At 36.2% G+C, this 25,801-nt stretch overlaps 1 protein-coding gene across 2 annotated transcripts in view; it reads left to right on the forward strand.

Annotated features, from left to right (window-relative positions):
• OPHN1 (oligophrenin 1) overlaps positions 1-15,340 on the forward strand; it is a 559,535-nt gene extending 544,195 nt beyond the window's left edge. The window contains exon 24 of one of the 2 annotated variants that reach the window (XM_047715717.1): positions 13,729-15,340. In XM_047715717.1, the coding sequence (XP_047571673.1) occupies positions 13,729-13,753 (25 nt within the window). In that variant the 3' untranslated portion in view covers positions 13,754-15,340. Of the gene's footprint in view, positions 1-5,793; positions 5,948-13,728 lie in introns of those variants that run through there. The other variant, XM_047715716.1, reaches the window with a different exon arrangement.
• Positions 15,341-25,801: the final 10,461 nt, after the last annotated feature.

Raw genomic sequence — 25,801 nt, forward strand, 5'->3', positions numbered from 1 at the left:
AAACCTCCATAATATTTTCCAGAGTGGATATACCAGTCTGCATTCCCACCAACAGTATAAGATGGTTGACCTTTTCGACATCCTCACCAACATGTGTTGTTTCCTGAGTTGTTAACTTTAGCCATTCTGACTGCTGTGAGGTGGTATCATTGTGGCTTGATTTGTGTTTTCCTGATGTCGAGTGATGTGGAGCATTTTTTCATGTGTCTGTTGCCCATTTGTATGTTTTCTTTGAAGAAATGTCTTTTCATGTCTCCTGCCCATTTCTTGACTGGGTCTTTTTGGGGGGGGGTGTTGAGTTAGATAAGTTATTTATAGATCTTGGATACTACCTCTTTCTCTCATAAGACATATGCAAATACCTTCTCCCATTCTGTAGGTTGGCCTTTAGTTTTGTCAACTGTTTCCTTTATTGAGCAAAAGTTTTTATCTTGATGAAATCCCAAATGTTCATTTTTGCTTTTGTTTCCCTTGCCCTCAAATACATGTCTAGCAAGAAGTTGCTGCAGCTGAGGTCAAAGAGGTTGATGCTTCTGTTCTTCTCTAGAATATTGATGGATTGCTGTCTTACATTTAGGTCTTTCATATGTTTTGTTTTCTTTTTTTTTCTTTTTTTAAAAATTTCATTTTGTTTTCAGTGTTCCAAGATTCATTGTTTATACACCACACCCAGCGCTCCATGTAATACATGCCCTCCTTAATACCCACCACCAGGCTCACCCATCTCCCCACTCCCCTCCCTTCTAAAACCCTCGGTTTGTTTCTCAGAGTCCACAGTCTCTCATGGTTTGTGTCCCCCTCCAATTTCCCCCAACTCACTTCTCCTCTCCATTTCCCCATGTCCTCTGTATTATTCCTTATGCTCCACAAGTAAGTGAAACCATATGATAATGACTCTCTCTGCTTGACTTATTTCACTCAGCATCTCTTCCAGTCCCATCCATGTTGATACAAAAGTTGGGTATTCATCCTTTCTGATGGAGGCCTAATACTCCATTGTATATATGGACCATATCTTCTTTATCCATTTGTCTGTGGAAGGGCATCTTGGTTCTTTCCACAGTTTGGTGACTGTGGCCATTGCTATTATGAACTTTGGAGTACAGATAGCCCTTCTTTTCACTACATCTGTATTTTTGGGGTCAATACCCAGTAGTGCAATTCAGCGTCATAAGGTAGCTCTATTTTTAATTTCTTTTTTTAAAAGATTTTTATTTATTTGACAGACAGAGATCACAAGTAGGCAGAGAGGCAGGCAGAGAGAGAGAGGAGGAAGCAGGCTCCCTGCTGAGCAGAGAGCCCAATGTGGGGCTCGATCCCAGGGTCCTGAGATCATGACCTGAGTTGAAGGCAGAGGCTTTAACCCACTGAGCCACCCAGGCGCCCCTCTATTTTTAATTTCTTAAGGAATCTCCACACTGTTATCCAAAGTGGCTGCACCAACTTGCATTCCCAACAAACATTGGAAGAGGGTTCCCCTTTCTCCACATCCTCTCCAACACTTGCTGTTACTGTCATGTTAATTTTGGTCATTCTAACTGGTGTAAGGTAGTTTCTCAATGTGGTTATGATTTGAATCTCCTTGATGGGCTAAAGATGATGAACATTTTTTTCATATTTCTGTTAGCCACTTGTATGTCTTCTTTGGATAAGTGTCTGTTCATGTCTTCTGCCCATTTTGGACGTGATAATCTGTTTTGTGTGTGTTGAGTTTGAGGAGTTCTTTATAGATCTTGGATATCAGCCCTTTGTCTGTAGTGTCATTTGCAAATATCTTCTCCCATTCCGTGGGTTGCCTCTTTGTTTTGTTGACTGTTTCCTTTGCTGTACAGAAGCTTATGATCTTGATGAAGTCCCAAGAGTTCATTTTCTCTTTTGTTTCCTTTGCCTATGGAGACGTCTTAAAAGAAGGTGTTGTGGCTGATGTCGAAGGGGTTACTGCCTATGTTCTCCTCTAGGATTCTGATGGATTCCTGTCTCACGTTGAGGTCTTTTATCCATTTCAAGTTTATCTTTGTGTATGGTGTAAGAGAATGGTCAAGTTTCATTCTTCTATACATTGCTGTCCAATTTTCCCAGTACCATTTATTGAAGAGACTTTTTTCCAGCATATATTTTTTCCTGCTTTATCAAAGATTATTTGACCATAAAGTTGTAGGTCTATATCTGGGTTCTCTATTCTGTTCCACTAGTCTATGTGTCTGTTTTTGTGCCAGTACCATGCTGTCTTGGTGATCACAGCTTTGTAGTAAAGCTTGAAATCAGGTAACATGATGCCCCCAGTTTTGTTTTTCTTTTTTCAACATTTCCTTATCAATTTGGGGTCTCTTCTGGTTCCCTACAAATTTTAGGATTATGCCAGCTCTTTGAAAAATGCCAGTGGAATTTTGATCAGGATGGCATTGAAAGTATACATGGCTCTAGGCAGTATAGACATTTTAACAATGTTTATTCTTCTGATTCATGAGCATGGAATGCTCTTACCTCTTTTTGTGTCTTCTTCAATTTCTTTCATGAGTGTTCTGTAGTTCTTCCAGTATAGATCCTTTACCTCTTTGGTTAGGTTTATTCCTAGGTATCTTATGGTTTTTGATGCAATTGTAAATGGGATCAATTCCTTGATTTCTCTTTCTTCCGCCTCATTGCTAGTATATAGAAATGCAACTGACTTCTATGCACCAATTTTCATATCCTGCCACTTTGCTGAATTCCTGTATGAATTCTAGAAATTTGGGGGTGAACTCTTTTGAATTTTCAACATAGAGTATCATGCCTCCATGAAAAGTGAAAGTTTGACTTCCTTTTTACTGATTCAGATGCCTTTTATTTTTGTCTGACTGCTGAGGCTAGGCCTTCCAGTACTATGTTGAACAACAGTGGTGAGAGTGGACATTCCTGCCATGTTCCAGATCTTAGGGGAAAAGCTCTCAGTTTTTCCCTACTGAAGATAATATTCATTGTGATTTTTAAAAAAAGATTTTATTTATTTATTTGACAGATATCACAAGTAGGCAGAAATGCAGGCAAAGAGAGATGGATGGGGAGAAGACTCCCTGCTGAGCAGGGAGCCTGATGTGGGCCCCAATTCCAGGACCCTGAGATCATGACCTGAGCCAAAGGCAGAGGCTTAACCCACTGAGTGACCAAGGGACCCCTATTGTGGGTTTTTCCTATATGACTTTTATGATATTAGATATGTTCCCTCTATCACTACATTGCAGAGTTTTAATTAAGAAAGGATGCTGTAGGGGGCATCTGGAAAGCTAAGTCAGTTAAACATATGCCTTCAGCTCAAGTCATGGTCCTAGGGTCCTGGGATGGAGTCCTGTGACAAGTTCCCTGCTCAGCAGGGAGTCTGTTTGTACCTCTCTCTCTCTCTGCCCCTCCCCCTGTTCATGCTTTCCCTCTCTCTCTGTCTTTCTCAAATAAATAAATAAAATCTTAAAAATAAAGAAAAGATGTATTTTATCAAATGCTTTTTCTAAGCATTCTGTATTTACTGAAAGGATCATATGGTTTTTGTCTTTTCTTTTATTAATGTGGTGTATCACATTGATTTATAGATGTGGAACCACCCTTGCAGCCCAGGAACAAATTCCATTTGATCATGGTAACTTATCATTTTAATGTACTGTTGGATCTATTAGCTAGTATCTTAGTAAGAAATTTTGCATCTATGTTCATCAGGGATATTGGTCTGTAATTCTCCTTTTCTGTGGGGTGTTTGTCTGGTTTTGGGATCAAGCTAATGCTGGCCTCATAGAATGAGACTGGAAGTTTTACTTCCATTTCTGTTTTTTGAAACAGCTTCAGAAGAATAGGTATTGATTCAGCTGGGAGGCCATCTGGTCCTGGACTCTTGTTTGTTCAGAGATTTTTGATCAGTGATTCACTTTCCTTGCTGGTTATGGGACTGTTCAGGTTTTCCATTTCTTCCTGTTTCAGTATTGGTAGGTTATGTTTCTAGGAATACATCCATTTCTTCAAGATTGCCTAATTAGTTGGTACATAATTACTCATAATATGTTCTTATAATTGTATTTCTTCAGTGTTGGTTGTGATCTCTTTCATTTATGATCCTATTTATTTGGTTCCTTTCCCTTTTCTTTTTGATAAGTCTGGCTAGGGGTTTATCAATCTTATTATTCATTCAAAGAAACAACTTCTAGTTTCATTAATCTGTTCTACTGTTTTGATTTCTAATTCATTGATTTTTGCTCTAATATTTATTATTTCCCTTCTCCTGCTGGATTTAGGCTTTATTTCCTGTTCTTTTCCCAGCTCTTTTAGGTGTAATGTTCAGTTGTGTATATTAGACTTTTTTGCTTCTTGTGGAAGGCCTGTATTACTATATACAGCCCTCTTAGGACTGCCTTTTCTGTATCCCAAGGGTTCTGAACTGTTGTGTTTTCACTTTCAATTGTTTCCATGTATTTTTTTTTAAATTCTTCTGTAATTTCCTAGTTGACCCATTAATCTTTGGTAGGATTCTCTTTAACTTCCATGTATTTGTGCTCCTTCCAAATTTTCTTCTATAATTGAGTTCAAGTTTTAAAGCGTTATGGTCTGAAAATAGGCATTGTATAATCTCAGTCTTTAGGTACTAGTTGAGACCTAATGTGTGACCCAGTATGTGATCTATTCTGGAGAATGTTTTGTGGGCACTTGAAAAGAATGTGTATTCTCTAGCTTTAGGATGAAATGCTCTGAATATATCTGTGAAGTCCATCTGGTCCCGTATTTCATTCAAAGCCCTTTTTTCCTTGTTGATCTGCTTAGATGATCTGTCCATTGCTCTGGGTGGGGTGTTAAAGTCCTCTACTATCAAAGTGTTTCTTTAATTTTGTTATTAATTGGCTTAAATAATTGGCTTCTCCCAAGTTAGGGTCATAAATATTTACAATTGTTAGATCTTCTTGTTGGATCCTCTTATGATGATATGGTGTCCTTCTTTATTTCTTAACACAATTTTTGGTTTAAAATTTAGGTTGTCTCATGTATGGATTGCTACTCCAGCTTTCCTTTGATGTCTATTAGCATGATAAATAGTTCTTCACCCCATCCACTTTCAAACTGAGGGTGATTTTTTTGTCTAAAATGAATCTCTTCTAGGCAGCATATCAATGGGTCTTCTTTCTTAAATCCAATCTGATATATTGTGTCTTTTCATTAGAGTATCTAGTCCATTTGCATTTAGAATGATTATTGATAGATATGAATTTAGTGCCAATGTATTACCTGTACAGTCTCTGTTTCTATAGACTGTCTCCCTTTGTTTCTGGTCTTTGTTACTTTTGGGCTCTCTCTTTGCTCAAAGGATCCCTTTAATATTTCTCATAGGGCTGGTTTAGTGTTCACAATTTCCTTTACTTTTTGTTTGTCCTGAAAACTCTTTATCTTTCCTTCTATACTGAATGACAGCTGGTAAAATTCTTGGCTGCATATATTTCCCATTTAGCACATTGAATATATCATGCTGGTCCTTTCAGGACTGCCTGGTCTCTGAGAACAGGTCTGCTGCCAGCCTGTAGATTAAGGACCTCTTGTTTTTCTCTTTTTTTCTCAGCTTCTTTATTACCATCATTTTGTCTTCTATATCACTTTCTCTTCTGCCTCACTTATCCTAGTACTTAGAGCCTCCATTTTTTTACTGCACCTCAGTAATATCATTTTAAAATTTTGGTCTGATTAGATTTTAGTACTTTTATTACTCCAGTAAGGGATTCTCCACTGTTTTATATGCTTTTTTTCAAACCCAACTAATATCTTTTTAATTGTTCTTTTAAATTCTAGTTCACAGAGTAGAGAGCCCACAACATAAGAGTTGTTATGGACCCACAACCCTATCATCAAATAATCTTCCACAAAACAGGAAAAAAATACACAGTGGAAAGAAGACAGTCTCTTCAATAAATGGTGTTGGGAAAATTGGACATCTATGTATAGATGAGTGAAACTCGACCATTCTCTTACACCATACACAAAGATAAATTAGAAATTAATAAAAGACCTCAATGTGAGGCAGGAATCTGTTAAAATCCTAGAGAAGAACATAAGCAGTAACCTCTTCGACATTTTCCACAGCAACTTCTTTCAAGGCATGTTAACAAAGGCAAAGGAAACAAAAGTGAAAATGAACTTTTGGGACTTCATCAAAATCATAAGCTTCTGCACAGCAAAGGAAACAGTCAACAAAACAAAGAGGCAACCCATGGAATGAGAGAAGATATTTGCAAATGACACTGCAGACAAAGGGCTGATATCCAAGATCTATAAAGAACTTCTCAAACTCAACACCTAAAAAATAGATAATCACGTCCAAAAATGGTCAGAAGACGTGAACAGACACTTCTCCAAAGAAGACATACAAATGGATACAGACAAATGAAAAAATGTTCATCATCATTAGCCATCAGGGAGATTCAAATCAAAACCACATTGAGAAACCACCTTACACCAGTTAGAGTGACCAAAATTAGCAAGAGAGTAAACAACAAGTATTGGAGAGGATGTGGAGAAAGGGGAACCTTCTTCCACTGTTGGTGGGAATGCAAGTTGGTGCAGCTACTTTGGAAAGCAGTGTGGAGATTCCTTAAGAAATTAAAAATAGAGCTATCCTATGGCCCTGAATTGCACTACTGGGTATTGACCCCAAAGATACAGATGTAGTACCCCAATGTTCATAGCAGAAGTGTCCACAATTGCCAAACTGTGGTAAGAGCCAAGACAACCTTCAACAGACAAATGGATAAAGAAGATATGGTCCATATATACAACGGAATATTACTCAGCCATCAGAAAGGATGAATATCCAACTTTTACATCAACATGGATGGGACTGAAGATTATGCTGAGTGAAATAAGTCAAGCAGAGAAAGTCAATTATTATATAGTTTTGCTTAAATTGAGGAATAGCATGGAGGACATTAGGTGAAGGAAGGAAAAATGAAGGGTAGGGAATTGGAGGGGGAGACCAATCATGAGAGACTGTGGACTCTGAGAAACAAACTGAGGGTTTTAGAGGGGAGGGGGTGGGGAGGTGGGTGAGACTGGTGGTGGGTATTAAGGAGGGCATGTATTGCACAGAGCAGTGGGTGTGGTACACAAACAATGAATCTTGGAACACTGAAAAAATAAAAAAATTTTTTTTAAAATCATATACCATAATCAGCTGGGATTTCCTCCTGGGTTGCCAGGGTGGTTCCATATTCAGAAATCAATGTGACAAACCACATTAATAAAAGAAAGGATAAGAACCATATGATTCTCTCAATAGACACAGGGGGAAAAAGCATTTGGCAAAGTATATCATCCATTCTTGATAAAAACCCTCAACGAAGTAGGGTTAAAGGAAACATACCTCAACATAATAAAGGCCATATATGAAAAACTCACAGCTAATATCCTCCACGGTGAAAAACTGAGTTTTCCTCAAAGTCAGGAACAAGATAGGGATGTCCACTCTCACCACTGTTATTTAACATAGTACTGAACGTCCTAGCCTCAACAATCAGATAACAAAAAGAAGTAAAAGGCATTCAAATCATAAAGAAGTCAAACTTTCACTATTTGCAGACAACATGAAACTCTATGTAGAAAATCCAAAATATATAACAAAAAACTGCCAGCAATCACACGGATTTAGTAAAGTCACAAAATCAATGTACAGAACTCTGTTGCATTTCTATACACGAATAATGTAGCAGCAGAAAGAGAAATCAAGGAATTGATCCCATTTACAACTGCCCCCCAAACCATAAGATACCCAGCAATAAACCTAACCAAAGAAGTAAAAATCTGTATCCTGAAAACCATAAAACACTGATGAAAGAAATTGAAGAGGATACAGAGAAATGGAAAAACATTCCGTGTTTGTGGATTGGAAAAGCAAATATTGTTAAAAATGTTTATACTACCAAAAATAACCTATATATTTAATGAAATTCCCATCAAAATACTACCAAACTTTCTCACAGAGATAAAACAAACAATCCTAAAATTTGTAAGGAAGCACAATAGACCTCAATTAGTCAAAGCAATCTTGAAAAGGAACAGTAAAGCTGGAGGCATCATAATTCTGAACTTCAAGATATACTACAAACCTGTAGCGATCAAGACAGTATGGTACTGGCAAAAAACCAGATACAGATCAATGGGGAAGAACAGAAAACCCAGAAATGGACCCACAACTATATGGCCAACTAATCTCTGAGAAAACAGGAAAGAATATCTAAGGAAAAAAGACAGTCTCTTTAACAAATGATATTAGGAACACAGGACAGCAACATGCAAAAAAATTAACTGGACCTCTTTCATATCACATACACAAAAATAAACTCATGGATGAAGGACCTAAATATGAGACAGGAAACCATCAAAATCTTAGAGAAGAGGGATTCCTGGGTGGCTCAGATGGTTAAACCTCTGCCTTCAGCTCGGGTCATGGTCTGCTGGTCCTGGGATCAAGCCTCACATCGGGCTCTCTACTCAGCGGTGAGCCTGCTTCCCCCCCTCTCTCTGCCTGCCTCTCTGCCTACTTGTGATCTCTCTCTCTCTGCATCAAATAAATAAATAAAATCTTTTAAAAAAATCCTAGGGGAGAATACAGGAAGTAAGCTCTTTGACATCAGCCATAGTAACTTCTTACCAGATAATGTCTCGTTACTCAAGGGAAACAAGAGCAAAAATAAATTTGGGACTTCATCAAGATAAAAAGCTTCTGCACAGCAAAGGAAATAACCAATACAAATAAAAGGTAGCCATAGGAATTGGGATAAGATATTTGCAAATGACATATCTGATAAATGGTTAGTATCCAAAGTCTATAAAGAACTTTTCATATCCATTACCCCCAAAACCAAATAATCCAGTTAAGGAATGGCCAGAAAACATGAATATATATTTTTCCAAAGAAGACATACAGATGGCTAACAGATATGAAAAATGCTAAATATCATTAATCATCAGGGGAATACAAATCAAAACTACATTGAGATATCACCACACACCTGTCAGAATGGCTAAAATGAACAACACAGGATACAGCAGATGTTGGCAAGAATTTGGGTAAAGGGGAAACCTCTTGTACTGTTGGTGGGAATGCAAACTGGTGCAGCCACTCTGGGAAATGGAGGCTATTCAAAAAGTTAAAAATAGAGCTGCCCTACAGTCCTGCAATTGCACTGCTAGGTATTTACTCAAAGGATACAAAAACACTGATTTTAAGGGATACATGCACACTTATGTTTATAGCAGCATTATCCACAATAACCAAAGTATGGAAAGAGCCCAAATATCCAATATCCATAAACTAATGAATGAATGAAGAAGATATTGGTATATATACACAAAGTTTTATATATATATATATATACACATGCAATGGAATATTATTCAGCCATAAAAAGGAAGGAAGTCTTACAAGAACATGGATTAGATCTAGAGAGTATTATGTTAAGTAAAATAAGTCAGTTGGAGAAAGACAAATGTCATATGATTCCACTTATATGTGGAATTTAAGATCAAAACTGATGAACATAGGGGAAAATTAAATACATATTGGCAAGCCAGAAAACAGACTCTTTTTAAAAAATTAACATATAATGTATTACTTGTTTCAGGGGTACAGGTCTGTGATTCATCAGTCTTACACAATTTATAGCACTCACCATAGTACATACCCTCCCTAATGTCCATCATCCAGCCATTCCATCCCTCCCACCCCCCTCCACTCCAGCAACCCTCAGTTTGTTCCTGAGATTAAGAGTCTCTCATGGTTTGTCTCCCTCTCTGGTTTCATCTTGTTTCATTTTTCCCTCCCTTCCCCTATGATCCTCTGTCTTGTTTCTCAAATTCCTCATATCAGTGAGATCACATGATAATTGTCTTTCTCTGATTGACTTACAGAAAACAGACTCTTAACTATAGGGAACAAACTGAGGGTTTCTGGAGGGGAGATGGGCAGGGGAGATGTGTTAAATGGGCGGTGGTATTAAGGAGGGTGCTTGCGATGAGCACTGGGTGTTGAATGGTAGTGATGAATCACTAAATTCTACACCTGAAATTAATAGACATTGTACGTTAACTAACTGGAATTTAAATAAAAACTTGAAACTACAAAAAAAAAATAATGTCTGTTTTCTTCAATGTGAATTTTGCTACTCCAGCTTTCTTTGCTTCCATCTGCATGGTAAATATTTTTCCATCCCTTCACTTTCGATCTGTCTGTGTTTCTAGGACTGAAGCGAACATCTTGTAGGCAGTATATAGATAGTTCTTCTTTTTTTATCCATCTAGTCACCATAAGTCTTTTGATCAAATTATTTTGTCCGTTTACATTCAAAGTAATTACTCATTGGTAGGTACTTATTACCATTTTGTTACTTGTTTTTATAGCTCTTCTCGATTACTTCTCTTGCTCTTTTCTGTTGTGGTATGATAGCTTTCTTTTGTGATATGCTTGTATACATTTCTCTTTATATTTTGTGTATCCATTACAGAGTTTTTAAGGTTTCTAAGGATTTTATTTTATTTATTTTTATTATGTTCAGTTAACCAACATATAGTACATCATTAGTTTTTGATGTAGTGTTCAACGATTCATTAGTTGTGTGTAACACCCAGTGATCATATTTTTGACTTGTGGTTACAAGTCAAAATATATGACTTGTATATAACACCTTACAGTCTATATTAAGTTGATGGTCACCTAAATTTGAGCATTATATTTTTACTACTCCTTTTATATGTATGGTGTTATGCTTTACACATTTTTCTTTTGTTAGACCCTTGACTAATTTTTATAGATATAATTGATTTAAGTGTTAGGGTGCCTGGGTGGCTCAGTCAGTTAATTGGCTGTTTTCGGTTCAGGTCATGATCCCAGGGTACTGGGGTGGAGCCCTGAATCATGCTCCCTCTTCAGCAGAGATTCTGCCTCTCCCCATGTCCCCACCACCACCACCTGGCTTATGCTCTCTCTCTCTCACTTTCTCAAATAAGTAAATAAAATCTTAAAAATAAATTGATTTCAGTTCTTTTGTGCTTTAAATTCTGTATTTGTTTTATAAGTGTTTAATTTACTACATTTATTGTTTGTATGTACCAGTGTAATTTTTCCCTTTCTTCTTCTTCTTCTTTTTTTTTTTTACTCCTGATTATAGCCTTCTCCTTCCACCCCCAAAATCCTTTTAACATTTCTTGTGAGGCTGATTTAGTGGTGATAACCTCCTTTAACAAACTCTTTATCTCCTCTTATATTTTGACTGCTAGCCCTGCTGGAAAGCGTATTCACGGTTGTTGATTTTTCCCTTTCAGTACTTTGAATATATCATGCCACTTACTTCTGACTTGGAATGTTTCTGCTGAAAAATTAGCTGTCAGCCTTATGGACTTTCCCATTGTAGGTAATGTTCTTTTGTCTTGCTGCTTTTAAAATTATATCATTGTCATTACTTTTTGCAATTTTAATTATTATGTATCTTGGCATGGACCTTATTGTACTGATTGTGTTGGGGAATCTCTGTGCCTCCTGGATATGGATGTCTGTTTCCTTCCCCAGATTAGATATGGTTTCAGCTATTATTTATTCACATAAATTCTCTGCCCCCTTTTCTCTCTTTGTCTTCTGGGATCCCTATAATGCAGATTTTATTATGCATGATGATGTCACTGAGTTCCCTTAACCCATTATCATCTTTTTATTATTCTTTTTTCTTTTCTGTTCAACATGGTTGCTTTCTCTTACTCTGTTTTCCAGCTCACTGACACATCCTTCTACCTTTTCAAATCTGCAATTATTTCCTCTAGTGTATTTTTTGTTTCAGTTATTGAATTATTCACTTTTGATTGGTTCTTTTTAATATTTTCTCTCTCTTTGTTGAAGGTCTCACTGAAATCCTCCACTCTTTTCTCAAGTACAGTATCTTCATGACAATTGCTTTGAATTATCTATCAGGCATGTTGTTTACCTCTTTTTCATTTAGCTCTTCTGTTGTGGTTTTGTCCTGTTCATTCATTTGGAACATATTCCTCTGTCTCTCTATTTTGTCTGTCTCTACTTCTATGTCTTAGGAAATTCAGTTATATCTCCTGAGTAGTGGCCTAATGAAGAAGATGTCCTGTGCTGCCCTGTACCACAATGTTCCCTATTCACCTGAACCAGGCACTTCAGGAGTATCTCCTATTTGTGTTGTGTGTGGCCAAATATTGTGGCTGAGTCTCAGTTGCTTTCAGTCCAGTTGGCTACAATGACCTACTTTGCCTATTGTGGGCAGAATTTTGTCCCTTTGCTAATAAGGGGCCTGTATTGGTCTTCCATGGGCTTGCAGTTGTGTTGGACCAAATGCCTGCCCTCATGCTGCTTGCCAGGTCTGTGGTTGTCCCTAACTGCAAGGCTCTCTCTGCATCATCCCCTGAGAGGTTTTTGTTGGTGGATGGATCTGAAAGTCAGATCAGAGACTTGTCCCCAGTCAGTCTGACCTGGCTGCAGACATACTGACTGTCAGAGCACTCTCTCCACACTGCCAGTTATGAATTTTGACTGCTGAGACTGCACTCAAGCTGGTGTGTCTTATTATCTTCCCTTCTCCCCAGGGCAGAAGTGATTTTGGAGTTCTACCATTCCCTGCTGGGGCTGCTTAGAAGATGAGAGGGGACAGGAACTCCTTTGGAGGGATTGCTATCTGGTGGGACAGTCTGGATGGTGCAGATCCATAAGAGAATGTGGTGGCAGGGTGCACAATGTTAGCAAATTAGATGGAAGTTGTTCTCACTGATTCCCACACCAGTTGTCTAGGCCACTGAGAGGGGGAGAGAAACAACACCTGCAGCCCTTTTGTTCTTGGAGAAATCTCCAAGTGTGATCCCTGCCTCCACAGCACAAACTCTGAGATTAGTAAATAAATCTCCTTCATGTATACTCCAGGCACTTTTCAAAATGCTACTTGTATACTGTATCTCAATGGGATTGTTTGTCATGTTGTCTCCTTAAGGGTGGGGACTCAGTTTTATATCACGCAATTGCTCATGTCAAAAGACCTGGGCATAATTTATATGCCTCCTCTCTAATTCACCACTCCAATGCATCAGTGAGTTTTGTCAATTTTACATGCAAAATACATCCAAAAACTATGCACTTTTTTCTTTATGACCATCGCTTAGGACTAAGCCACCACTATCTCTCACTATTTTCATATCCTTCTAATTAGTTTCCATATTTCCTCTCATCTCACTTTATAATAAATTTGTCACATAAATACCAAAGTGATATTTAAAGATGTAAATCAGATCATGCCACAGCCCTACTATAAGTGTTTTTCCATTTTACTTGACACCCAAATTCTTAATATGCCCTACAATCTCGCATTATCCCCCAAGAGGACTTCTCCAGCTCATCTCACAGTATTTTTCCCTTCATGCTCACATTCCTCCTGATATACTGGCCTATTTTCTTTTCCTCAAACTTATCATCCTCCTCTCTGTCTCAGAGCCTTAACACATACTTTTTCTTTAAACTTGGACAATTTCTCTCCATTTCTTTGCATGAGTTAATGTCTTATCTTTCAGCTCTAGCTACCTAGTTAAATGTTAATACCTTAGAATTTTGCCTTGAACTCCCAAACTAAGCCAGACGATTTCTCTGTTATGATCTATTATCCCATTCTTTATTCTTCCTTAATAGCACTTTTCAGATTCTACAATTGTGCATTTATTTTGTGATTATTTCAGACCTGTCTTCCCCCAAGTGCTGTGAGGAAAGCTTCACCCACCAAGGGAGATGACCCTCACAGAAGATTCTTCAGGCCCTCCTTCAAGTCATTGAAGGTCATTATTTTCAAGTGTATGTGAAACATTTACCAAAAATTAACACTGTGTTGAGCCATAAAGCAAGTCTCAACAAATTCAGAGAGTTGAAATAAAATAAATTTTCTGACCATAATAAAATTTACTTTAAAATCAATAACAAAAAGATAAGTAGAAAATCTCAAACTCCCTAAAAATTAAGGACACTTTGATATAATCCATAAGTCAAGACAGACATTATTTTGGAAATTAGAAACTATACTGTACTGAGTGATAATAAAAATATGACATATCAAAAGTTATGCAAAACATGTAATGACATAATTGGAGGGCATTAAATGCATAAGAAAGCATAGCATTCAATGTATTAAGTATAACAAAGCAATGCATAGATAAGAAAGAAGACTGAAAATCAATGATCTGTGAATCCATCTCAAGAAAGTAGAAAGCTAGAAAGAAATCAGACCCCAAAATAAAAGAAATTAAATAATAAAGATAAAAGCAAAAAATTACTTCAATTAAAACAAACTTGTTTTCAAACAATGGGAAAAAATTATCAAGGCTGAAAGTTGGTGTCTTAAAACATCTAGTAAAATTGATAATCTTCTGACAGGAAATAATCAGTGTAATTCACCATGTTATCAGACAAAAGAGAAAAATCACATGACCGTGTCAACTAATAGAGGAAAACCATTTGACAAAATTCAATACTCATTCATCACCAAAACTCTTGGAAAACTAGGAAAAAATAGGAACTTCCTCAATTTGATAAAGAATATCAAGACAAAACCTACAGTTAGTATCAAATTCAATGGCAAAAGAAAATGCAAGATTGTGCACTCATTACTCTTAACATAGAACTGGAATTCCTATCCAGCTCTATAAAGCAATAAAATAAAAAAAAGGTATACAAAGCTTAAGAAAGAAATGAAATTGTTCCACTTTTTAGTTGATATGAAGGTCTCCACAGGAAATCTCAAGAATCTACCAAAACCTCCAGAACTAAAGTGTGCAAAGTTGCAGAATACAAGATCAGCATAAAATTTGATTATACTTCTACACTTGCAATAGCCACAAGGAAAGTGAAATTTAAAATATAATACCATGTGGAATTTGAGAACCAAAACAAAGAAAAAAAGAGACATAGAAACACACTTTTATGTACAGAGAACAATTGGTGGTTTCCAGAGGGGAGGTAGGAGGGATTGGTGAAATAGAAAAAGGCGATTAAGAGGCACATGTCTTGATGAGCACTGAGAAATGTGTAGAACTGGTGAGTCATTATATTGTACAATGAAAGTATTGTATGTTAATTATACTTCAATAAAAAAATGTAATGGCATTTATAATCTCTCAAAAATTCAGTGCTTAGGTATAGAAGTAAAAGCTCTTCAGTGGTGGAAGCATAGTAGTTCAATAGATTATGTTGAAATAACTGGATATCCAGAGGCCAAAAAAATGTATCTCAATTTAATTCTTACACCATATGCAAAAAACTTCATCAAATAAATCATAATATATTCTATTTTTATATTTATTTTATTTTTATTCCAGTGTAGTTAATATACAGTGTTATAGTAGTTTCAGGTGTACAATAGAGTGATCCAACAATCCCATATATCACTCAATGCTCATCAAGATAAATGTACCCTTAATCACTTTCAACTATTTAACCCATCTTCCAGCTGACCTCTCTCTCCTCTGGTAACTGTTTGTTTTCCTCTTAACGAGTCTTTTTTAGTTTTCCTCTTTTTTCTTGTCATTTTTTAAAAAAGATCTCATTTATTTATTTGAAAGAGAGAAAGAGAGCATGCACAGGCAGAGGGAGTAGCAGGGGGAGAGGGAGAAACAGGTCCCCCACTGAGCAGGGAGCCCAAAAATGTGGGGCTCAATCCCAGGACCCTGGGACCATGACAAGCTGAAGACAGACCCTTTACTAACTGAGCCACTCAGGTGCCCCAGTTTTCACCTTTTTTCTTTTCCTTTTGCTCATTTGTTTTGTTTCTTAAATTCCAAAGATAAGTAAAACCAAATGGTATTTGTCTTTCATTCTCTTTCTTATCTCCAGATCCATCTATGCTGTTGTAAATGGTGAAATTTCATTCTTTTTTGTGGCTCAATAATATCTCATTGTATTTGTATATGCCACTTCTTTATCTAATCATCTATTGATGGGCACTTGGGTTGCTTCTATAATTTGACTATTGTAGATAATGCTAGTGTAAATATTGGGGTGCATGTATCCCTTTGAATTAGCATTTTTGTATTCCTTGTGTAAATACCTAGTAGTTCAATTGCTGATAGCAGTTTAATTTTTAAAATTTGGGGGAACTTCCATACTGTTTTCCAGAGTGGCTGCACCAGTTTGCTTTCCCATCAACAGTGTAAAAGGGCTCCTCTTTCTCCACATCCTTACCCACACCTGTTGTTTCTTGTGTTGTTGATTTTAGCCATTCTGAGAGGTGTGACATGATATCTCATTGTAGTTTTGATTCATGTTTCCTTGATGATGAATGATGTTGAGCATCTTTTCTTGTGTTTGTTGGACATCTGGATGTCTTTATTGGAAAGAAAAAAAGTTTATGTCTTCTGCCCATTTTTAAATTGGATTATTCATTTTTTGAGTGTTGAGTTTTATAAGTTCTTTATGTATTTTGAATACTAATCTGTCGTCTACGGCCATACCACCCTGAACGCGCCCGATCTCGTCTGAATACTAATCTGTTATATAAGTCATTTGCAAACATTGTCTCCCATTCTGTATGTTGTCTTTTAGTTTCGTTGATTGTTTCTTTTGCTCTGCAAAAGATTTTTATTTTGATGAAGTCCCAATAATTTTATTTTTGCTTTTGTTGTCCTTGCCTCAGGAGACATATCTAAAAAGCTGTTGCTATGGCCAATGTTAGAGAAATTACTGCCCGTGCTCTCTTCTAGGATTTTTATGGTTTCAGTTCTCAAGTTTAGTTCTTTAATCCATTTTGAGTTATTTTTGTGTGTGGTGTTAAAAAGTAGTCCAGTTTTATTTTCAAATAAATCACAATTTAAATGTGATTAAATCTGTAATAATTGTTGAAAAAGAAAATATAGGAGTGAATAATTGTTGCACGAGACTTGGTGAACTTTTCTTAAGTATGATACCAATAACATGACCCATAAAATTAAAATATGAAAAATTGTTATTAATTCCTTAACTGAAATTAAAACATTATAATCTGCCAAAAACTCTGTTAAAATGATGAAAAGACAAGCAACAGACATGGGAGAAAATCTGAGAAGGTAATCATGTATAGACTACATAAAAACACAAAACAACAATAAAAAAGAAACAATCCGATTAGAAAGAGAAATGTACAGACATTTAACTATAAAGGAAATGCAATTTGCAAGTAATCATATCAAAAGATATTTATCATGTCCGGTCACTAGTAAAATGTCAATTTAATCTGCAAAGCTTTTACACAGTAAAGGAAACCATCAAGAATACAAAAAAGCAACTCACTGAATGGGAGAAGATATTTGCAAAAGATATATCTGATAAAGGGTTAATATTTTAAATATATAAAGAACTTATACAACTCACCATGAAAAAAATAATCCACTTTAAAAATGGGCAGAGGACATGAATAGACATTTTTACAAAGAAGAATATAGATGCCCCACAGACACAAAAAGATGCTTGACAGCACTAATCATCAGGGAAACGCAAATGAAAACTACAATAAGATATAATTTTATGCTTGTAAGAATGGCTAAAATAAAAAAAAAAATAAGAAGTGACAACTGTTGGAGAGGATGCAGAAATAAAGGAACCCTCATGCACTGTTGATGAAGCCACTCTGGAAAACAATATGAACATTAGTCAGAAGACTAAAAATAGAATTACCATATGATCCTGTAATTGTGCTGCTGGGTATGAAATGAAAGAAAATGAAAACACTATTTCAAAAACATTTATTCACCTCTATGTCTACTGTGCATTATTTACAATTGTTATGATATAGAAGGAACCCAGGTGTCCAAGAATGGAAGAATAAAACAGATGTAATATATATATATACATATATATATACCTTAACCATGTAATAAATATTACTTAGCCATAAAAAAGAATGAAATCATGTCATTTGTAACAACGTGGTTGGATCTAGAGGATATAATTGCTAAGTGAAATAAATCAATCAGAGAAAGGCAAATACCATGATTTCACTCATATGTGGAATTTAAGAAATAAATGAACAAAGAAAAAAGAGACAAATTAAAAACCAGGCTCTTAAATACAGAGAACAAACTGGTAGTCTCCAGAAGGGGGAGGGTTGGCGGACAGGTGAAATAGATAAAGAGGATTAAGAATACAGTTATTTTGATGAGTCCTGAGAAAATGCATAGATTTTTTTGAATCATTGTATTGTAAATCTGAAACTAACATAACACTCTATGTTAATTATACTCTGTATGTTAATTTTTAAAAAAGAAACAAGGAGATATCATTACACATCTATTAGAAGAGTTTAAGTAAAAAATAGTGAATACATCAAATGTTGTTGATGATTCATAGAATTGCTTTCTCATACTTTATTTTGGGGCATGTAAAATGATACAGCCATTCTGGGAAACAGTTTTCAAGTTCTTAGAAGAAAAAACATATGCTTACCACACAATCTAGCTATTGTATTTCTGGATATTTATTTCAGAGACATAAATATTTATACACACATAAAAACTGGTATATCCAGCTTTGTTCATAGTAGCCTTAAAATTCAAAGCCCAAATATCCTTTCATAAATGAAACATATTGTGATATATTCATGCCATAAAATCTACTCAGCAATGAAAAGAAATAACTATTGACCTGCAAAACAACTTGGGTGAACCTTCAGGGAATTACTCTCAGTGAAATAACCACTTCCAAATGTCACATTCTGTATGTTTTCCTTTATAGAACATTCTTGAAATGGTAAAGTTATAGAAATGGCGAACAGAGTAGAGGTTTTAGAAATATTGATCTCATAAAAGGAGGTTCCCTCCTTTTACATTTTCTGGAAAAGATTGTGTAGAATTGATGTTAATTTTTTTTCAGATGTTTCTTAGAATTCCCTAGTGAAACTATCTGGGCCTGGAGATTATTTTTCAGGAATTTTAAAATTGTGAAGTCAATTTATTTAATAGTTATAGTACTAAAACTATTTAATATTGTTTGAGTCATGGTGGTTTGTTGTTTGCAATGAATCGGTCCTTTTTATCTAACTTACAAATTTATGTGTGGATTACTTTATAGTATTCCCTTATTATACTTGCAACATCTACCAACATCTACAGTGATAGCCTATTTCATTTCTGATATTGGTAAATCATGTATTTGCTTTTGTTTTCACTGTCAGTCTCTCTAGATATATGTCAACTTTTGAAGAGATTTATTTATTTAAGAGAGAGAGAGAGAGGGAGGGGCAGAGGGAGAAGGAGAAAGAGGATCATAAGCAGACTCTCCACTGAGGATGGAGCCCAGTTCAGCATTTGATCTCATGACTCTGAGATCATGACCTGAGCCAAAATCAAAAGTTAGATGCTCAACTGACTGAGCCACCCAGGAGCCCAATATATGACAATTTTCAAAAATCTCAGCTTTTTTTCATTGACTTTCTCTATCCCAGAGGTGTTTCTGTCCAGAAATTTGCTGCATTTCTGTATACCAATAATGAAACAACAGGAAGAGAAATGGAGGAATCATTCCCATTTACAGTTGCACCAAAAACAATAAGATGCCTAAGAATAAAGCTAACCAAAGTGGTGAAAGACCTGTACTCTGAAAACCATAAAATGCTAATGATAAAACTTAAGAAGACACAAAGAAATAGAAAGAAATTCCACGCTCATGGATTGAAAGAATAAATATTGTTAAATGTTTCCTCTCAGGAACATGGTCCAAGTAGAGGGAATAATCTTTCCATTTGTGCCCCAGGAATTCTCCAGGTCACTGTTTCCAACGTACATCATCACTACAACATCCATTCGTGTTAAAAACCAAACAAACAAAAGTAAAACCTTAGAGGCTTAGAGAGAACATACCTCCACATTGATTTTTCTTTTTTGTGTGTGTGTGACTTCATTGAATTCTTTTATCAGTTCTAGTAGATGACTCATTTCTTTTTGTTGTCTGATTGCTGTGGCTTGGACTTCCAGTACTATGTTGAGTATGAGTGGTGAATGTTCACATCCCTGTCTTGTTCCTGATCATAAAGAAAAAGCTCTAAGCTTTTTCCTATGAAAGTTTAAACTCATCACTAGGCCTCCAGTAAAATCACTGGTTGAGAAGGAAAAAAAGTATCTCAAAATTGTTTCCCACATGGCTTCCACTGAAATTGTGTGATGGAATGGGACACTTCTTTACAATGAGATGAGGTTGGAAGTTACCATTATGGAATGGTGAAATTTCTGTTTCTCCACTAGGTACCACTCAAGTGGAATGGGAGAAGCTCTTTGTTATCACTAGGTAGGGGAGACAGTCAAGGTTCTCCATGCAGTCTTAGTGACACAAACTGTGGACAGTGTTGCCACCAGATGGGAATCAAATGTCCAGATTCCCATTCAGTGTCCTATTATACCACCTTTGTAGGGTGAGGTGAGGAAGAACGTTTCATTAGACCTCAGTGAAGGTGAATGTCTAAGTGTCCTGCTTAACTTTGCTGGTGAAAATGAAGTGAAGCCACATGTTTTTCCATATTATTTGGCTGCAGTAGGATATTACATCTAGAAGCTTTGTGTCACAAGGGACTGTCCTCATTTCATGGTTATTTGAAAAAAGAGAACTGATTCTTCTCCTTCTTCTTCTTCTTCTTCTACTACTACTTCTACTGCTACTTTTTATTCTCCTCCTCCTCCTCCTCTTGTCCTCCCCCGCCTCCTCCTCTTCCTCTTCTTCTTCTTCCTTCCTTCTTCTTCTCCTCCTCCTTTTTCTTGTCATCATCCTGATATTCATCTTCAATCTGAATCTTGTCATTTCTGATGCCAGTTTCCACAGTACCCAGTCCTGGATATATGAATCAGAAAGAAATCCAAGGTATTCAGAAGCAAAAAGAAATCAGAGAAATTTACTACCACATTGACAATAGGGTATCAAGGTACCAAGGTTGATTTCCTTCTTTTTCCAGCTTTCACAGCCTTCTCCATTTATTTACATATAATTTCTAGTATTTTAATCTGAACTTACACAAAGAATAAAAAGAAGTGCATATTTCACTTAAAATTGGATGTCAAGGAGGAGAGGAAGACAGTGGTGGAGTAGAACACCACTAGGTTCACCTAATCCCATGAATAGAACTAGATAAGTATCAAATCATCCTAAATATCCAGAAATCAACCTGAAGCCTGACAGAAAAAAGTCCACAACTAGAGGGAGAGAAGAGGCAACATTGAAAAAGGTAGGATGTGGAGATGAGGTATAGGGGAGAAAGGGTTTGTGGCTGCTGTGGAGAGCAGGGAGCATTGGTCATGAAAAAGGGTGACAGAGAGAGAAGAGCACAGAAGAGTATTTCCTAAACCATTGGATTGGAAAATTAGAGGGGCTCATTTCATGAGTTCTCGCAATCAGTGAGGCTTAAAACCTGGATACATTGAGGGTCAGTGGGCTTGATTGAGGTAAATCTCAGAAGGAGCTTCACTGCTCCTAGAAAGAAGGCAGGAAAACAACATGGGGAATAAAGGAGCTGAGTGACATCATTTCCCTACCCTGCCCCTCAGTATAAGTGCAAAAACACCTGTGGGAAACAATGGAGCAGAACCACTGGTTGCCTAACTGGAATATACTATACCCCTTCCCCACAGAAGAACTGCCCTTCTTAGTCAGGCTTGCCTCAGTCCCAGCATGATTCTCCAATTCATCAGAAGATGAGCACAAACCCCATCCACACCATAGCTCTTGGCCAGATAATTCTAAAGGGCCTCAATTCTGGTGTAAGTGGTATCAGGGCTCATTTCACAAACAGGTCAGAGTACATCAAGGTAAAACTTGCCACATTCAGGACAGAGACCAAACACAGCCCACAGCAGGCAAGGAGAGCCTCTGCAGATGACTGCACTGAAGGATAGAACAGCCAAAACAACAGCAGAGCACATGCAGCACATACCAGACACACTCCCTGAAGTGCCATGCTCTGGACACTACACGACCTCTTCTTCATAAGGCCATTACTTTCAGGAGCAGAAAACGTAACGGGCTTTGCAAACACATGGAAGACAAAGAGACAAAATAAAAGAGACTGGGAATTTATCGCACATGAAAAAACAAAAACAAAAATGCAGAACAAGGTCACAGCCAGAAATCTAAGTGAAACAGATATAATATACCTGAAGGAAAATTTAAAGCAGCAATCATGAAGATACTCACTAGACCCAGGAAGAGTATAGAAGACAACAGTGAGATGCTTGCCACAAACATAAGAGTAAAAACAGAATCAATCAGCGATGAAGAATGTAATAAACAAGATTGGAAACAGGCTTGAGGCAATGGACAGCAGGCTAGAAGAAGCAGAGGAGTGAATTAGTGACCTAGAAGATAAGAAATGGAAATAATTAAGCTGGACAAAAGAAAAAGAGAGGAATTATGTACATGAGAATAGACCTAGAGAACTCAGTGGCTCCATCAAATATATTAATGTTCAATTTATAAGAGTTCTAGAAAATGAAGATAGAGAAAGGGGAGCAGAACATTTATTTGAAGAAATAATAGTTGAAAACTTCCCCAGTCTGGTGAAGAAAATAGATATCCAGATCCAGGAAGCACAGGAACCACCATGAAAATCACCAAAAGTAGGCCAACACCAAGATATATTGTGATCAAATTGGTAGAATACAGTGACAAAGAAATGTTCTCAAAAGCAGCAAGGCAAAAGAAGTCCTTAACTTACCAGGGAAAACTCATAAGGCTAGCTGGTGATTTCTCAAGAAATCTTGGCAAGCCAGATGGAAGTGGCAGGATATACTCATGATATATGGTATATATGATATATGGTGATATGTGGTATCTATCTATCATCTATCTATCTATATATTATCATGATATATGATATATGCTGAATGGGAACAATCTACAGCCAAGAATACTCTATCCAGTGAGCTATCATACAAAATAGAAGGAGAGTAAGGAATTTCCCAAACAAGACCTAAAGGAGTTTGTGACCACTAAATCAGCCCTGCAAGAAATATTGAAGGAGACTTCAAAGTAGAGACTGTGAAGTAGAGACGAAAAGTGACAAAGACAAGAAAGGATCAGAGAAAATCTCCAGAAACAACAACAAAATAAGTAATAAAATTGCACTCAACACATATCTATTAATAATTACCTCAAATATAGTTAAACCAAACACTCCATCCAAAAGACATAGGGTGTCAGGTGGAGAAAACAAAATACCCAAAATACCCTGTTGCCTAAAAGAAATTCATCTAAATACACTTGCAGATTGAAGGTGAGGCATGGAAAAATATTTATCATGCAAGTGGATGTCAAAAGGACAGAGTAGAAATACTTATATTGAGCAAACTAGACTTGAAAACAAAGAAAACAAGAAACAAGGAAAGACCCTATATAATCATAAAAGGGACAAACCAAAAAGAACATATAACAATTGTGATTATTTATGTACCCATCATGCAGCACCCAAAAATGTAAAAACAATTAATAACAAACATAAAGGAACTAATTGGTAATGATAAAACAATAATAGTAGGGAGCTTTAACATCCCACTTACATCAATGGACAGATCACCCACACAGAAAATCAACAAGGAAACAACGTCTTTGAACAACACCTTGGAATGGAAGGACTTAATGCATATACTCAGAATATTCTATCCTGAAGCAGCAGAATACATATTGTTTTAAAGTATGCAAGGAAACTTCTCTTGACAAAATGACATATTAGGCCACAAAACAAGCTTCAACAAGCGTGAAAAGATTGAACTCATACTATGCACCTTTTCTGACCAGAACACTATTAAAGTAAGAGTCAACAACAACAAAATTTTGGAAGGACCACAAATACATGGAGGTTAAATAACATGCTACTAAACAATGAATGTCTCAACCAGGAAGCCAAGGAAGAAATTAAAAAAAAAAAAGAACACATGGAAACAAATAGAAATGAAAATACAATGATCCAAAGTGTTGGGATGTATCAAAAGCAGTCCTAAGATGGAAGGATATAGCAATACAAGCCTATTTCAAGAAGCAAGAAAAATCTAAAATTAACAAGCTAACCATACACTTAAAGGAGCCAGAAAAAGAATAGCAAACAAACTCTAAAGCCAGGAGAAGGAAGGAAATAACAAAGATTTCACAGAAATAAATGATATACAAACTAAAATAAATAATAGAACAGATTGATGACACCAGGAGCTGGTTCTTTGAAAAAAAATAATACAATTGATAAACCTTTAGCCAAATATATCAAAAAGAAAAGAGAAAGGACCCAAATAAAAAATAAGTGAGGGGGCACATGATGTAATGAGCACTGGATGTTATATGCAACTAATGAATCATTGAACACTACATCAAAAACTAATGATGTACTGTATGTTGGCTAATTGCATTGAAATAAAAAAAAATGAATGAAGAGAAAAAGTAACCAGCACCGCAGAAATATAAGTATAAAAAAATATTATGAAAAATAATATGCCAACAAATTGGAAAGCCTGAAAGTAATGAATAATTTCCTGGAAACATGTAAAAAACCAAAACTGAAAGAAAAACAAATAGAAAATGTTAACAGACTGATAACCAGCAATGATTGACTCTGTAATCAAAAGAATCCTAAGAAACAAAAGTCTAAGACAAGAATGCTTCACACACAAATTCTATCAGACACTTAAAGAATTAATACCTATTCTTCTCAAACTATTCCAAAAAATAGAAATGGAAGGAAAACTTTCAAATTCATTCTGAGGGCAGCATTACCCCGATACCATAAGCAGATGAAGATTCCACTGAAAAAGAACACACGAGGCCAATATCCCTGATGAACACGGATGCAAAAAATTCTCAATAAAATACTAACAAATCTAAGCCAATAGGACATTAAAAGAATTGTTCATCATGATCAACTGGGATCTATTCCTGTGTTGCAAGGGTGGTTCTATATACACAAATCAATCAACACGGTACACCACATTAATATAAGAAAGGATAAGAATCATATGATCCTTTGAATGGATGCAGAAAAAGCACTTGCAAAGTACAACATTCATTCATGATAAAGGCCCTCAACAAAATAGGGTTAAAGGGAACGTACCTCAGCATAATAAATGCTATCTATAAAAACCCCACACCTAATGTCATCCTCTATAGTGAAAAGCTGAGAGCTTTTCCTCTATGGTCTGGAAGAAGACATGGATTGATTCCACCCCTCACCACTCTTATTTAACAGTACTGGAAGTCTTAGCCACAACAATGAGACAACAAAAACAAGTAAAAGGCATGCAAACTGGCAAGAAAGAAGTGAAACTTTCATGACTTGCAGATGACATGATGTTCTATATAGAAAATCTGAAAGACTGCACCAGAACCTTGCTAGAACTGATACATGAATTCAATAAAGTCTCCAGAAACAAAAATCAACGCACAGAAATCTGTTGCATTTCTATAACAATAATGAAGCAGCAGAAAGAGAAATCAAGGAATTGATCTAATTTACAATTGCACCAAAACCAATAACATACCTAGGAATAAACCTAATCAAAGAGATAAAAGATCTATGAACAAAATTAAAGATGACAGAAAGAAATGGAAAAACATTCCATACTCAAGAGTTAGAAGAACATACATTGTTAAGATGTTTATACTACACAAAGCAATCTGCACATTTAGTGAAATCTCTATAAAATTACCACCATCATTTATCACAGAGGTAGAACAAACAATCCTAAAATTTCTATTGAAGCACAAGGGAATCCAAATAGCCAAAGTAATGTTGAGAAAGAAAACCAGACATAGAAGCCTCACAAATCCAGA

The sequence above is a fragment of the Lutra lutra genome, chromosome X (assembly GCF_902655055.1).
Source record: "Lutra lutra chromosome X, mLutLut1.2, whole genome shotgun sequence".
In the NCBI taxonomy this organism is placed as follows: domain Eukaryota; kingdom Metazoa; phylum Chordata; class Mammalia; order Carnivora; family Mustelidae; genus Lutra; species Lutra lutra.